This window comes from Prionailurus viverrinus, chromosome B1 (genome assembly GCF_022837055.1).
Source record: "Prionailurus viverrinus isolate Anna chromosome B1, UM_Priviv_1.0, whole genome shotgun sequence".
Lineage (NCBI taxonomy): Eukaryota > Metazoa > Chordata > Mammalia > Carnivora > Felidae > Prionailurus > Prionailurus viverrinus.
In genome coordinates, this window is record NC_062564.1 from 155881221 (window position 1) to 155898877 (window position 17657).

The window sequence follows — 17657 nt, forward strand, 5'->3', positions numbered from 1 at the left end:
TAGGTGAGGGCCTCTAGGCAGAGACGACACTTTCAGGAGGGAGGGGAACTGCACAAGGGGTGCTATAACTGGAATTTAGGTGGCCAGAGAAGTGAGCAAGGGGCAGATTAAGTTGTCCCCTTCATAAGTCATGATGAAGATTTTGTGGATCATGCTAAGATCAAGGGAAGGTACTAACAATTCTAAACAGGAGTGATCTAATCAGAGTTGTGTTTGAAATCAAATGCAGGAGAATGGATTAGAGGGTTCAGGAGTGAATGAATGAATGACAGGGTACTTGCTAAGAGGCTACAGCAGCAGAAGCTGTTGTGGGTTAGGGTAGCAGCAGTGGAGAACAGTGGAAAGTGGCCTGATTTGGGAGAGACTTATAAGTACACTGACAGGCCTACTCTCTGAGGGGAGGAGAAGGGAAGAGAGGCACTCCATGGTAATGCCATTAACTGGATTCTCCAACAGCCATTATGACCTCAACATTCACCGCTCAGTTCAAAGGTTGCCTTTCCAGATAAGGCTTTCACTGACCATATTCTTTCCAGTGGCAGCCAGAGGTTACTCCCCTGTCCTGATGGCCCTATTTACTTCTCTCACCCCAGCAGTCACGGACCACAAGTATCTCATTTCTATACAACAAATACATGCACATCTTGAATCTGCCTCAAGCTTCTACACAGAGGCAGGGTTGAAATAATGTTATTCTGTATATCCTAGCTTACAGACCTAATGAAAATGTCTGTCTCTAACATTTCTTTCACTAAATTCTACTGAAGTTATTTCTCAGCAATAAGCACATACACTGAGAAATCTTACCAGTTCTGTGAGGATTAGTAAATTAATACCTGTATTGAAATGGTGGGATTATATTCAGGACTTGAATAGGGGAAGGCAAACCCTGCAGCTTTAGTTGAGGATAATTATGACAGAGATGGATACTATTTACATGTCAAATTTTCACACATGTAAAAACAATTTTCTTTGAAATAAGCTTTGACATTTTATGAGATTTATTACATCAAACATTAATCGGGTGCCAAACCAATTCATCAAGGAGTTTCTCATAGTGTTTAAGTATATAGCTATCATTTCTTTGAAAGATCTACTTATGCTATTTTGCTGTAAATCAGAGTCAAGTAGGTATAGAGACAATTAAATGCTTCTATCTTACAATTGAAAGTAGGTTAAAGAAGCCTGAAGTCCTAGAAACCCTACCAATCTCTGATAAAATTAAGAAGCAATTTACAGAATCTCTATGGAGATTAAAAGAATGGAGAAATTAAAATCTGGGTGACAGGATTCGACTTTTTCTTCCAAGGCAGGCAACTGGCTTATCTTATACAATTAAATAGCAAAAATTCTAGGTATTCACATCCTTCATTAGAAAACGCAGGGAGAGCTCTACTTATCTCAAAATCTGTCAGTAGCTTGTGAACAAACAAAAGACAAGACTCTTCAGTTTGTTAGAAACAGAAAGACTATTTTCCAGTGACAATTCAGTCATTTCTTTTCCATATAATAGTTGAACTAGGCAATGAAGGAGGAAGCTTACCTCACTTCACATGCAAAGAAATACGAAAGCCATTCAAAACTGTAATTTCAAAGAATTTTAAATTGACTGGAGGGAGTGTAAAGTGCAATCAGCTCTTTAAAGGTAGGCAACACAGAAAATATAAACTCCTTTTGGAGAATCTGAGTCTAACCTAGAGATCAAGCTGAAGTGAGAAACTGTATTTTAGTAAGCAGTCATTATGGCAAGAAAATACGATATTTTGCTACATACGTGTGAAGAGGCCGAGCTCTGAACCAATCTGCTTGCTGTCAAGAAAAGCTTGAAAATATTTAAAAAAATTAATTTGAAGACTAATCTATTTTTCTATCCACTCATCTATTTATCTTTGAACCTGCCTTTCCTTCTATCCATCCATCCATCCATCCACCCGCCCACCCATCTAACCATTGACTCATCTATCTATCCACCTACCTACCAATTTTTCTCTCTCCCTCTCTCTCCCACCTCCCTCTCTATTGCTGCTGGAGTAAAGGCCACGTTGTGCACAAATTTTTGCCTTGCTCTTTCTGTACATATTATGCTTTTATTAAACCTCATCATTATGAACGTATTCTTGCTCATTTGTAACAAATTTCTTCATGAAATTCTGACTTCAAAGGCTTACATTTTCGCTAATAAAATATAAGCTACACTTTATCACCACACAAAATTTAATCTATAATTTCACCAGTATGGAAGTGGCCTGAATTCATTCATGGATCAGAAGCCATCAAAATTATTTGCCTGTTTTCTCCCTTCTGGCCTGACTGCAAGGGTGGGGGGGCAGAGGTGTGTGTGCATAACTCATTTCTTAGCAAACATGAAAATATAGTTTGCATTTTCAAACTAAAGTAAGCATCCTGATGCATGTACTTGTGTATACTTGCTGTCTACAGGGGTGCCGGACACACAGTGGGTGGATAGTGTTAGTGATAATGAAAAGAATAGTCCTCCCTGTGGTATAGATGATGAGACTGTGATCCAGAAGTGTTCTTTCCTTGAAAGCCTTCAGGAATTCCCTGAGAAGCACTGTACAGTCATAAGGGAGGTGCCTCACAGGCTACGATGCATTCACTCAGGAGCTCACGAAGTGGGGACATTGAATACACTGTTTATACTGAATTATTCCCTCCTTTCTTTTCTCATCTGTGCTGTCATTGGGGGTCAAAAATGTTCCTTTATTTTAAAAGTTTGAAGTTCACAAGACTACAAAAGGGGGAAGAGAGAAGGAATGAACCATGAAAGATAACTCTTTCACTTATTTTTTCAACATGACATAAAAAAATCCACTAGAAAAAGGGGAAAGTTCAGAGCAGAGGACAGGGGATGGGGCATTGGAAAGGCAGAAGGGAGGAGAGGCGGAGTGCAGGGAGAAGGGAGAAGAGGAGGTGGATGGGAAAGGGAGGAGGGGTAAGAGAAGGGAAATGCAACACTGAGAACTATATAATTCCTGGGTCAAGGCCACTTTCCATCCTCCTCCATCTTGCTCTCTGCCCTAGAGGGTGAACTCAGAAGGATGTTATTCAGAGCGCCCCTCTTCTCTGGCTTCCACTGGGCTTGTCCAATGGGGACGGTGGGCAAGGGAATGGAAGGAGGAGGGAGAGTGAGGTCAGTGTATTTATTTCCCTTTGGTCTTCTTCTGAAAAGTTGCCTGGGGCTAGGCTGAGTCTCTTGTCTGTAGGCCATCTTTCTTCTCAAAGACATCTGCTTCCAATTTTTTGTCACTCCTTTTATCCAGCAACAGTGGGCCTGGGGTTGGGAATAGCTCCACCTCTGTTACTAGCACTGGGTTCTTGTTCAATCCCTCGCAGTTCACCTTTGCTCCCCCAATACTGCTAGAAACAAATCCTTTTCCAATGTTCTATCTGTTGTTGGGACTCAGGTACTGAGGGAGGAAATGAGCAGAAGTATGAATTCTGTGAAAGATGCTTTGGAGAGTTAGGGAGACAATATGGACAAATCGCTCAGTGAACACTGCACACAAATTCTCTCTTGGAGGTTTACAATGTTAATATTTAAAAGTGTTGGAGTTTTATGGTAAAGAAACCTGTTCAACTACCCTTTATATTCAACGGATAGCATAAATATTTGGAGGTATGAGGGGCACACCAGGTAAAAGGGTGGACAAAAGTGAAGAGAGACTAGGGAAGTAAGTGTGATGTAAAGGCAGGAATTCTGTGCAGTTTAGTTTAACCAGTGTTGTGGCTATGCGTGATATCTTGATAAAAGTAGACCCAGCTAAAACCCCAGCTCCAACACTGACATTGGGATACTTATATAATCTGATTCAGACTACTCCCAAGCCTCCTGTTATACTTTTGAAGATTTTATAAACTTATGAAAACTGCAGCGAAGGTATTATTATAAATTCTCATTGCCTAAATTCTATAATCTTACTATAATTATAATCTTACACAATTTTACAGACTCTACAGGATTAAACAGAATTGCTCCAGAATAATGGAACATATTTGTTATATTAAAAAAAAAAAAAACACCCATCCATAAATCAAATGGGCAACAGCTGTCTGGTCTTTGCAAAGAATTATCTCTTTTGTCATAAGATTAGGAGGTCTGCAGAGGAAAGAAAAGAATTAAGCATCATTATCAGTTAAAGTCACCCAGTAATTCCTGCAATGAAATAGTCTAACCATATTCAGGAATTATCATGAAAACACTCAGCTTTCTAGGTGAATTATTACTGAATTAATATCAACCCCTGGGCTAAGTATGTAGGGAGTATTTTTTAAAAGTTGCTAATGTAAGGAGATATGCTACTGATCTCTTAATCTGATCACATCCAGCAAGAGTTATTTGCCCTGGGGTCTGAGCTACACTGTAATAAAATCAAAGGACATAAAAACTGTGGCAGGAACAGTGCTGAAATTGGAGAAGCATCATTATGAATAGCAACAAGTGTGGAGATGCATATGTAAGAGGGTAACTAGAGTCAATATAACCACTGTTCTCCATGATTTAGGGTAAATAGATAGTTATGGCTCATCTGCTAAATAATCTACTGGGTAGATATTTATGGATTATTATTCAGTATATTACTGAGGATCAGCCTGGTTAAAAACAAATAGAGAAAAGGGCAAATGGCACAGACAGGCTTTTAGAAAGGCCATCATTCGTAATATTTCTCAGGAAAAAATCTCTTTCAGAAATTCCTCAGCATGGCTAATGTGCCATAGAAGGACTCTTCATTTTAGGAGTGCATAAATCCACACAAATTGCTATAATAAGGATTCATCCCATAGCCCTTTTGGCATAAATGCACATCTGGTCTCTGTTTGTAATGAAATCAATTCAAAGCCCCACAGTGCATTAATAATAAAAATGTTCAACACATTGCAACCAAATAAGCCCTGAAAATTTGAGTCTGCAAGATTTTGTCACACATACATATACTTTTAACACTGATAAATGATTAGGTTACAGAACATTTATCAAATAGCTTAAGATTCCAAAGGTAGACTTTTTTTGGTAATTGTTATTTTCACAGGAAAATCCATATGCATGTATGCTAGATGTTTTGCTTGCTTGATTTATAATACCTCTTGGACTTTTATACCTATAGTTCAAAATACCATAAAAATTTTATTATTAATAAAATTATCATAAGCAATACTGCCTGCTTTAGAGGAAGTTCATGGATTTGCCCTTTAAGAACAACAAAATTCTAGATTAGCTCATCACATATCAAAGGGTGTCATTAAATCTTAAATAAAAATATAATGGAAGAATATTTCCACACTAATTAAAAAAAGATCTTAACCAGTTTGTTTGCACCAGCTAGAGTCAACAGCAGAGGATCTAAGTTTGGGAAAACCTTCCTTGTCAGTCACGTGATTTACCTTTTGTGTTATTTGGTTGACCCAAGGAGAAGAACAGTTGCTAAGATCCGGTCCTTGGGGATCCCAGATTCCATCAGGAGCCAGGCATAGATATGTTGACACTCCTAGAACAATGAGAGAAAAAGGTCTGCTTTAAATACTCAAACCATGTTTCTTACAATGACTTTATATCCATGTTATGTTTAAATATGAACACAGGCAAAATGGAGATCATTAAGCTAAGCTAATGTTTATTGAAACACCACATCCAGAGCCTGGCAGACAACGGACACTGGAGAAATGCAACCAACCAAACAAAAACGTTCAATATTTTTAAAGCACTTGCTGGCAACTACACCAGTTACAGAGGACAATTTCATAAGTGAGATAGATGCGGTGCCTGCCACCATGGGGCTTATCGTGTGGGTTTTCACACAAGGCAAGGTAGCAGTTGAGTCTTAAAGGAATCAGTTTGCAGGTTTTTCAGGAAGACAAGGTAGGAAAGGGCACTCCAGGTGCAGAGAAGATATGTTGTCCTTGGGAAACCTCAAATGTTTTAAATTGAGGTCTACTGTACCCGAGAGTTATATGTAATGGGCTTGGAAAGGCAGGCATAGTGAGATCATAAACTGCCTGGTCTGCCACCTGTGGGTGCTGGAAAATCAATGAACATTAAGCAGAGGAGAGAAATGAGCTGATTAAGGTTTTAGTAAGATAACTGTGGCAGCAGCAGAAAGGATGAATTTGAGGGGGAGATGTGAAGGTTTGGGGGACACTATCACAAAAATTCAAGTGACAGCATGTGTGGGTCTAAACAGCAAAGGAGACAAAGAAAAGGTTAAAAATAAGATTTCAGCATAGGGACATTCACCTGGGAGGGCTCTAGAAGGCTCCCTTTAAATCTCTCTCCCAATTTTCACAGAACAATGGTGACATATTTCTGTCGTGCTTTCAAACTGTTTTCAAATAAAGTACTTCACTAACCTTCACAACAAACATTTGACGGGGTGGTGGTGGGGGGGCTGTTATTATTTCTCTTTTAGAAATGAAGGAAATGAGGCCCAGAACGAAGGGGACAGTGCTAAGAGGCAAGGTTTCAAACTGTTGGAATCACACTGATTTCAGTAACACAACTGAATTGCACCCTTTCCTAAAGGGAAAAAAGATTTCAGAATATTTTTAAACACTTTGCTGAAAAAAAATTAAATGTGCACTTGTGTAAAAGTCAATATTCTTTTTGGTCTTTCTACCACTTCATATACTATAGAATTCAGAATGCTATATCCCCACTGGAACAGTTCTAAGAGAAACCTGTTTGAAGCAACCAGATCAATAACACCCAAAGGCGTAGTCACTATTGTTAGTACAGTGACATCTATTGTATATTTGCTTTCTTTACATATTTTATGGAATAAGGCACATTTTATTTAGTGTATCAAGTATTAGCTTTATGAAGATCAATGTATGTGACAATAAGAAAACCAGGCATTTTCTGGCTTAACGATTGTAAATAATAATATGGTTACCATTGGGGGATGTTATGAATTGCAACAGTAAAAAAAAGGGGGGGAAGTAGAGTAGAACTATTTAGCTCTTAACTGTCTCTCAGAGGAAACAATGAAGCTTGCTCTCTCTAGTGGATATTGAGTAGTGGGAATCTGACTCCTGTCTATGTGAAGAGCCCTTGACTGTTAAGGGATGGCTATGATGACTTATGAAAAGGAGAGTCAAACTTCCTCTTCCGTTAAATTTTAGGTAGTTTCAATGATCATCTTCTAATGTAAAAGTCCTTGACCCCATTTTCTGCAATCAACAGTTGATGGTCGGTGCCAAGGACGAGAACTAACTCCCTTCCAATCCATTGATTCGCTCCGGGCTGCTGCACAGAAGGGCTGGCCTTCAGGAGTAGCCAGGACATGCACAGCCTAACTGCAACTCCACCCAGGGACCTCCCCCCGTGGGCAAAAATACTGACCTCACGTGTATCCCCACCAAATCCTCACCAGTGACTTCTTCAGAATGTATTTTCAAACTCTGAAAATACACTGCTTGAAATAGTCATTCAGCTGAGTTCAGAATTCAAGTGAACTAACAAAAATATGTAGTGACAAACAAACAAAAACACTAAAGAAACAATTGGGAGAAAAGCAAGCTAAAGTAACAGAATACCTTTCTTTAGCTTGGCTCTAGGACACACTTACCTATAGTTCCTGCAGGGCACGGCTGCTTTGCCATCTGTCCTTGACGGGTCTTAAACCACATGATTTCTCGGGCTTCCACGGCTTCACAGCTCTCTTCCAGGGCTGGGATTTGGGACGCTGCTGATGGCAGATGTGTGGTAATGTCGTCAAGCACCTCCACAGCTGGAGATGGGGTGCTGGTACTCCGGTTTCTTCTTCCTGACACTGATGGGGTAGTACTCCTGCCTGGGCTCCAAGTTGTGGTCCGCAGGGTGGTACTGGTGGTGGTACTTCCCATACCAAGAGGTCCTGTGGTAGAGATTTCTGAAATAAAATTCAAAAGAAAAGACCTACATTGCTTGCTCATCACCTCAAGGTGTCCTCATACTTCAGAAACCATTTTCATTTCAAAATTCCAAGAGCCCTCCACATGGGAAAAATAAGCCAGTGCCAAGGTATCGAAGTGGCACTTCAGGATGATGACGGCCAGCTGACCAGTGACAAATGAAGGCTTGTTCATGGTTCTACTCAGCTCGAATCGCAGAAAAAAAAGTTAACAGCATAATTCAACTCTTTAGTAAGCTTCTTAATGTTTCAAGCCTTTGTAACAATTAGAGGATTAATACTTAAAGCCCTCACCTTAGAATATTCAAACCTGGTACATAGAATGGGAGAAAGCTACCTAAACTAGACTTTTCACATTAAGTATAACATGAGTTTCTAAAGATGAAGCAATTAGGGGGAAAGGATCGGAAAAAAAGGGCCTCAAAAATTAAAGTGCTCTCAAGCTAAAAGAGAAAAGACAATTCTGAGTCTCTTTAACTTGACGATCTACCAATGCTCTTAGAACTGACCCATCTTAACAAAACTGTGTGAAGTATAAGTGGTTTCCAATCAGTTGTGCCATTAATTATCGTCCAACTAGATTTTTTAAAGTCTAGTATGTATGCCAAATTCCAAATAAAACTAGTAAGGCTCCTTGACCAGATGTTAATAGGTTATTAAGCCTATGAAGTACTCAAAGGAATGTTCTAACAATACTATGGAAATAATCACTGCAGAGAATCACCTTTCTGGGAAAATACATTCACATTTCCATCATAGGAATGCAAGAGTATGCCAGTCCTCCACGTACATACATTGCATTCCTAACTGTAAGGTTAGAAACTATGCTTAACCTCACTTACTTGCAATAAACCTAGGGACACCGGCTCTAACCAGATTCAAAGTAGCTCAGGGTTATGGAACTCAGGGAGTCCTGTGCTAAGCCTCCAGATGTTTGTCATTCATTGTCTGCTGTCTTTAACATGTCATCAACTTGACTCTGCTATCCCAGAAGAGAAGCCACATCCATCACAGTGCATTTAGTACGTATAAAGCTTCCCCAAACAAGACAGAGATGGTGGTGGGAAGGGGGTATGGATTTCCTGAACATTTAATCACTGAAATTGTAGCATTTTCTGACGTGATGCTATTTTTCTAGCTGTCCTGCCTGTTCTGTTCCTCTTTGCAGCTTTCTTTCTTTCTCTTGTGTTTTCTCTCTATGTGAATGTAATGTTCATAAATTCATTGACTCAAAACTCATAAAGGAAGAGAGGGTATCTTTTTTCCTCTTCTTTCATTTATACCATATTCCCCAAACTGCCAAGTCTTGTTGATTCTGTCTCATTTTTTTACTTTTCTCTCTCCCCACTCACCACTATCTGCATTCACCCCACCATCATCAGTGGATGAATACAATAGCCTTTTAACCTTTTGCCAGTGAAAGCAATACTAGAACAGAATGGCAATACTGGTATTTCAGTATCTATTTTTGCAAAAGCAAAATTCAGAACTTATAAAATAAAATTGACACAATTTAACACAATTCAAATATAAAATTTAGCAACATAACTAAAGTTGAATTCTTAAAATTATAAATAGTAGAAATGTGATTCTAATGTATGTTGTTTGCATTTAAATTTATTGAAATATCTCAAAAAGAAAAATAAAACTAAGAAATATTAATAACTTGAAATTAAATATTATTTAACATTATATTATTAAAATAAATTAATATTAAAATTAAATAATATTGTTCTTAATAATATTAAGTATTAGTCTTAAAAATAACATGTCAGTGGGGTGCCTGGGTGGCGCAGTCGGTTAAGCGTCCGACTTCAGCCAGGTCACGATCTCGCGGTCCATGAGTTCGAGCCTCGTGTCAGGCTCTGGGCTGATGGCTCAGAGCCTGGAGCCTGTTTCCGATTCTGTGTCTCCCTCTCTCTCTGCCCCTCCCCCGTTCATGCTCTGTCTCTCTCTGTCCCAAAAATAAATAAACGTTGAAAAAAAAATTAAAAAAAAAAAAATAACATGTCAGTGGTGTCATGGCTGGGATACAAGAAACTTTTTGTGCAAATTTTTCTGGCTGATGGAAAAATTCTTCTTAACTTTATATTACTTGATAAAATAGTAAGGCAATAGTTAAAAGTTAACTCCAAGTATATTTTCTGGCTCCTTCAACTTAAAAAATGCCATGTCTCATTTGTAGTTTCTTGAGAATTACATAGATACTCCAGAATGCTTTCTAAATGAGTGAATTTCTTTTCATTTAGATATTTTAATTAGCATACAATGCTCTATGAGAGAGGAGATTCGTTTTGCAAACATTTTTGTCCTGATAAAACTGCACAATACCCCATGTAGCGAAAACATGGACCAGCCTATTGTCTCAATCACACAAATCATAGGAAAGGAATGATGACACATTATCACAAAATGCTTGTCTGCTGTGACTCTGGACTTGCCAATTTTGAATGGATTTGTCTTTTAGCATAGATTTAATATATATATCCTATTTAAATGATTGGGATTTCAGATTTTTAAAGACTACAGTATCACACCAAAAGGTACTTAACAATAGCACAGCATAATGGAAATCAATGTTCATTATTTTTCTCTAAAATTATCCCATTGAAATAATTTTCTACCTTTTGCCAGAGGCATCTTGTAGGGTATAAATTGAAATGTGTTACTCCCCAGATTAAAATCCCTTAAATCATTTCTGTCTGCCCTCTAAACACAGATTGGACTCTTTTTCTTCGTGCCTTAAGCCCTTCATGAGTTTATTTCTCTAGCTCATTTGTAATGCTTCTTCATCTTTCAGCTCTACTATTAACCCATACAAAATTACCAGGAATTCCCCAACTGCACCCTGTTCTTTCTGCCTCAGGGCTTTTGCACATGCTGCAGTGTTCCTGCTCCCATTTCCACCTGGCTAATTTCTGTTTAGCCTTTGGGGATTGCTTGGATGCCATCTCCACCAAAGGACCTTTTCAAAGAACCAAGATGAGGTTATATACTAATATGTTTTATGCACGATTACTTCCTTAGCTTTTAGCTTTTTGTCTGACTTACAATAAATTAGGTCTTAGTCAAAATAGATGACTATCAGGGATAGGTCAAAGAGGCAGGGGAAAGTCCAGTTCTGAAATGTCACACAAAAAAGGAAAAAAAAGATAAATAGAGGGAAATAACAAATGGGGTCATTAAGAGTCCTTATAGTTGATAGGCTAAAAAAGTTATTTTATAAATGCATTTTAATGCTATCATTAAAAAAATTACCAGACAACTCAAATGAAAAGGAGCAAGAACTCTTCTTCCCCAAATTGACTCTATCTCACAACATTCATATTTAAATTGAATACACTCTTGTGAAGCAATGATACCGATAAAAGAGATTTTTTAAAAGTTTGATTTGTTATGCAGTACATCGCAAGGCCTCAGTTTAATACAGACATACTAATGTTCGGGATCGATATAGAACTTATTTCCTTGGAACTGTGCTGCAGAGAGATGTATACAAGCAGGGCCATTTCATATCATTTGACTTTCAGCAGAATAAAAGTCAGATTTAAAAGCTGTTCCTGATTCCCCAACCCTTCTATTCCATTTACTGCCATGTAAGACTTTCAAGAGTTTTGTTCAATGCCATCCTTCGGCAGAGTAAGTATTAGTGATATACATGTCATCACCAGTGCCCAAGAAAGAACCTGTCTTATTGCTAGATACTGTAAAAAAAAAAAAAGATGTAGAATCACTGACGAGTCATAGCAGCACACTTTGGCCAAGTTCCAGCCCATACCGTAAGCCACAGGAGTTTGTATTTTTCTATCTTCCAGTAAGGAAGAAATGATATGACACTTTTTCACTAGATCCTGTTATCGAGTCTTACCTGATAATGTAGCTACTTTAATAAAACTATGTTATTAAGTGCCTCATGTGGTTGTGTATCAGGGAAAGTTTAAAAGAATATAAAAGAAAGTAAGTGTGAGTGACTATCTGCATATAACACTTTATCAAGCTTGGGTAATTTTCGTTACTATTTTGTCATTGCTATTGTGTTTATTGTACTTATGTAGCTTAGCATTTTCATAAAAGTAACTAAACTCCACATTAATAATTTCCCTCATACTTAACCTATTTCCAGAGGAAAATTTCAATTCTCCTATTTACTGAAATATATTGCCCATGGTCTATTTCATTCTTACATTTTGGTTTATTTTGTTTAATTTATGTCTCCTTCAATTTCCTTGAAAGGAATAAATATTATTTTGAATATTACTACAGGTTATAGTTTGTGGAGTACACTCATGGAAAACAGTGAAAATAACCAATATTTGTACGGTGCTTTACATTTTTCAATGTCCTTCTTTATCTCTATTATCTGATTGAATTCATTGCAGAATAATTATAACTATGAATTCCTTGTATTACAAACAAGAAAACATAGGCTCAAATGGTAAGTGAATCATAATTATACATATAGAAAGTAAATCAGTTTCCTCTAATTCCTCCATGTTTTTATAATAAGCTATCAAAATGACATTCTGAATTGTTTCATGCATTCCACAACCATGAGTCTATCATATGCTTTAAGAAGGGACTTAAGTAAATACAATGATTCTAAAAAAGACATTACTATTCTTGATCACAAACCATATTTATTATTTGGGATGGACATTGTTAATTTTTCCCCCCAAAGTCGTACATTGAAGCCCTAACTCGCCTATAACTACATTTGGAGACAGAGCCTTTAAAAAAGATAATTAAGGTTCAATGAGGTCATAAGTGTGTGGCCCTAATCCAATAGCACTGTTGTCCTTAAATGTGGAGGAAGAGATACTACTAAATGTGGAGGAAGGAGATACTCCTCCTGTGGAGGAGGAGACATGCTCACAGAATGCTCATTTTGATAGCTTATTATAAAAACATGGAGGAATTAGAGGAAACTGATTTACTTTCTATAAAGGCCATGTGAGAAGGTAGCCATCTCCAAGTCAAGGAGTAAGACCTCAGGAGAAACCAACTTACCAGTACCTTGATCCTGGACTTTCAGTTGCCAGAACAGTGAGGAAATGAATGTCTGTTGTTTAAGTCACCTAGTCTGTGATATTTTGTTATGGCAGCCCTAGCAGAGTAATACAGGCATCTTCTAAAAAACTATAAACTTTAAAACAGAAGATTAAACTTCACAGTAGAAGAAATGTTTACCTTCTACTCATAAAGTGCATGAACTTTCTTTCTGATTCGCCTTTATTTTTTCCTTTCTTCTCTAAGATATGTATCCCCCTTCATGGTTTTCCCTTTTCTAATCTGTGTTAACTTCATTCCAACATATAACATTTGGCTAACTACAGAAACATTTCCTTCTCCCCTCCCTCCAAGTATTTATTTAAATCCAAGGTCAGTTATTGAAGAAATCTTCCCAAGGGTTTGATATAGGAAATAAGAAAACTAAAACTATAACAATACTCCAAGTGGCTTTTGGTTATTTGTGTAGTGCTCTGGGTAGAAAGAAATTCTGCCTGGTCTCCATGGATATCAGTTGGTGGCAGCTGATTTGATTATACCTAGTTTTTAAAGAGAAACATCAGTTTTATCTGTCACGAAATTATCCAATTCTCTTCAGAATCCATTCATTATATTTGGCTCAATGGCCTCTTAAGATAGTGAAATTCCACAAATTATCAGCCATGTGAAGGAATATTTATTTTTGTAATTTAATCTACTTACATTTTCTGATTTTTTCATAGCCTATCATTCTTATTGCAAATAGAGGAAAATATCTGTTCTAATTAAACATGAATTTGTAATACACTTATTATGTAAAATAGTGAGCTAAAATATGGGATTTAGAGCAACCTATTAAAATTATCTGCTACATATTGAGCCCTACTATGCCAGGAACTATGTTGAATACTTTATTTGTGTTCTGATTTAGTGCTCCTAACAATCTTTGGGTAGATATATTTACCTTCATTTCCGAGATGAAAGAAGTCAAATTAAGTAATTCTCCCAAGCTTATAGACTGTCCAGTGACAGAACCAGGAGTCAGTCCATCAAAGTCCAAACCAAGTCCATCAAAATCCTTCCCTTTTCATTAGGACGGTGGTGGTGTTAACCACACAGACAAAATTTAATAACAGAAACACATATGTAAAAATTCTTAATGAATGTGGAAATTAATTTGTCCCAAACACCACTCACATGTAATTTTATTGGTATTACTATGGTTCAGACCTCTTGGGTACTTAATGAACTCTTATTATTGGATCAGGCACTATTCTGAGCACTTTACAGGAATTGGCCCATTTAATTCTGACAACAAATCTGTGAGGAGGTTCAATTAATTACCTTCATTGTACAGATGGTGAAACTGAAGCACCAACAGATTCAGTAATTTCTCAAAGGTTAAAAGTTCATAAGTAGAAGAATAGAAAAACAACTGAGGCATGGTTAGAGAGACCTCACTCTTAACCATACTAACCTGGAGGGAACATTGAGAGCCTAAACTTGATCCACAAGAAAGCAGCCTGCCCTCTGCTGTTAAGAATAGAGGAAGTAATCATCTTTGAGCTAATTTCTGTTTATCATTTCTAATTCTCCTAAAGATTCAGGACTGGCTGAGAAAAAAACTGTAGAATCCACAAAATTTAATACATTTCTCAGCATTCAAGTAGATAATAAACAAGCAGCAAATAATAATGTGAAATAATAGTTGGCTTTCTTTGAGCATATATTATATACCAGGCAGTGTGCTAATGCTTTACATGCAGAATGGAAGTACAGAGAGGTTTTGTGAATTTCCTAGCTTCACATAGTCCATAAGTGATAAAGCCAGCATTTAAATACAAATAGTTTCACTCCCAAACCTTTGTGTATCTATGTTATCTGGCAGAGGTTTAAAGTCCTTTTTTTTTTTTTAAGTATTATATATGGCATACATTATGTGCCTATAAGAGAGTTCAGTTCTAGGAATTACAAGATAAATTCATTCCACCCATATTTATTAATCAACTATGATGTGACAGGAGTTATATTGGGGATACAATGTTGAATATAGTTATCATGTTCCTTGCTCTCATGATGCCCCCTCTAAGAGGCTTTTACAGAAAACGCTACTGAAAATGATAGGAAATAGAAAGAAGAGAAATACACCAACTATATTTTTCATTTGGTATACATTTGGTAGTGTTTGTCTCATATTACACATTGCGCTGGGCACCAAAGATTCAGAGGCAAAGCAAAGAGTACCACCCTCAAGAAGATTTTAATATACTGCATTTTGTTAAACGTACAACATCATCAATTATTCTTTGTGCCACTTATAAAAAAATCTCTAATTAAACTCTGACATGTCTTCAATTGTTAGGTGCACTCTAGCTTATGAAATATTAAAAGGTGAAATCATGAGAATCTTAAAGTTGGTAAAACACTATAATAACAGAAATGTCTTCTTTTAACACACTTAGATAAATACTCAATCATTTTTTTTTCAGCGTTTATTTATTTTTGGGACAGAGAGAGACAGAGCATGAACGGGGGAGGGGCAGAGAGAGAGGGAGACACAGAATCGGAAACAGGCTCCAGGCTCTGAGCCATCAGCCCAGAGCCCGACACGGGGCTCAAACTCCCGGACCGCGCGAGATGGTGACCTGGCTGAAGTCGGACGCTTAACCGACTGCGCCACCCAGGCGCCCCAATACTCAATCATTTAAGAGAGATGGGACTTTGAACAAATTATAATACTCTCTGTGCCTTAGTTTTTTTTCACTTAGATGGAGGTAATATATACACTTATTTGAGAAAAAAATATACTTATTTGAGAAAAAATGGCAGTATGGATTTAAAGTACATAGCAAACTAAATGACAGTGAATAATACATTAATAAATATTTACTATCAGTAATAATATTTTTACTTATCCCTTGCTTCAACCAAAAATTACTGATTGCTTACTATGTGCCAAGTGCTATTCTAAATGCTGGGGACATAGAAGTGAACAATAAAAACAAAAAAAGTAAAAATCTCTGTCCTCATGAAGCTTACATCTTAGTAGGAGAGATAAACAGGACAAAAAATTCAAATATACAGTATATTATATTAAAAAGTACTAAGGATAAAAATAACAGACAAAGCAGGGGAAAATAATAGAAAGTGCTGGGAGAGGGCAATTGCAAGTTTTAATTGGGTGTGAGGCATGGACTTGTTGTTAAGGTGACAAGTGGTGGACTGAGAATCAGGAATAACGGGCCTGCCAGTTAGAGGAGTCAGCCTCTCTAAAGGCCTAGGAACAGTGAGGTGGCCAGTGTGGCTGGAGGAATGTGTGTAAGGGAAAACAACTATGAAATGAGACCAGAAAGGTGGTGGGGACTGTAGCACATAGGAATTTATAGGTATGGTGAGGACTTTGGTATTTATCTGGTGTGGAAATTCACTGGAAGGTTCTGAGCAGAGCAGTGACATGATCTGACTTAGGTTTGCTTACACTGCCGTGGTTAAGAGTAACTGAATGGGCGAAGAGCAGGAGTAGGAAGAACAAGTGTTTTTGTGGCCATACATCTGAGGTGCTGGTGACGATGATAACGACCAGCATGCTGTGGGGATCCACATATACCCACGAGAGCACGGGGTCTGATAGAGGAGGTGATGGCTTTCGGGTCTGGATACGATGATCCTCATTGACACATAGTAGGCCTTCGATAATTGTTGACTGAATTGAACTGATTTAACAAACGGAGAGTTAGTCCTTCTCATGTGAATTCTTCTCTAGCTCCATTCAATTATTCTCATTTATTTAAACTTAAAACAACCACATAAACATATTGATCTCATACTGTATAAAAATATTCCTGAGGGCTCCTGAGTTATAATCAACAGAGGCATCTCAGTGTGCTCTTTACTGTAAACCTTCTAGAAGTTTTAATTTATGAGAATATTAAGTAAACTCTGGTGGTGACAAAACCATGCAAACAAACTGGGGAAATCAGTTCAAGTGGGTTTGAGTTTGCTGATTTCTCGACGACCAGTAAAACATTCAAGAAGGGGAAGTAGTTGAATTGCTGTTAGGATTTAGAATAATTCCTTACTTCTAGCCTCAATATTATGTTTTATTCCCCCAGATTTGACATCATTATTATCCAGTTACTGGAGTTATTGCCTGAGATTTGCAGTGACATATGTTTTATTATTAACTTGTGAATTGTAGTTTACTTACAAAGATAAAGTGATACTGAAATTCAAGAAGGGTTATGCATGATTTATTTATAAGCATAAAGTTAAAATAAATTCAAGAAAAACAAAATTATCCTCTGTATTTGGAAATGAAATATTCAAGTGAACAGGGAAGAAGCGTTCATTTATGCTTCAAGTTTTTTTTTTTAAGGAATGCAATTTTAGTAATTTTGATCTATTGCAGATGTTTGAAAAATATATACATCCTTGTCCTTGTTACCTTTGCACAAGTTTCTAAGAAACTGATAAAACGTAAGCCTCTACTATGGGATAGCTACTGTTCTTGGTTATTTGTTTTTGTTTATGTTTACGGTCTGGAAAAATAAAGGATATTACATTGCTATTTAAGTACCTTGAAATATTTCTTAACCCACTGCCCCTCCAAAAAACTCTAGCATTGATTTTTCATCTAACCTGAGAGTGCCATGAATAGGAGTTCCAACTAGCTGCTAGAATGGGCATATGAGTTTGCATAAAACATGGTCCCTCTCTTCAAGGAGTTTACAGGTTGGGCAATCTAATTTTATCATCAATTGTAGAAAA

General features: G+C 37.2%; 1 protein-coding gene across 12 annotated transcripts in view; it reads right to left on the minus strand.

Moving 5' to 3' along the window:
- ADGRL3 (adhesion G protein-coupled receptor L3) overlaps nt 1-17657 on the minus strand; it is an 828952-nt gene that overhangs the window by 154391 nt on the left and 656904 nt on the right. For 10 of the 12 annotated variants that reach the window (XR_007151634.1, XM_047856547.1, XM_047856545.1 and 7 more), the window contains 2 exons: nt 7581-7883; nt 5401-5504 (listed from right to left, as the gene is read on the minus strand). Coding sequence is in view for 11 of the 12 variants with exons in the window: in XM_047856547.1 (XP_047712503.1) it covers nt 5401-5504; nt 7581-7883 (407 nt within the window). In the remaining variant the exon portion in view is untranslated. The remainder of the gene's footprint in view (nt 1-5400; nt 5505-7580; nt 7884-17657) is intronic. The other 2 variants (XM_047856546.1, XM_047856543.1) reach the window with 1 other exon arrangement.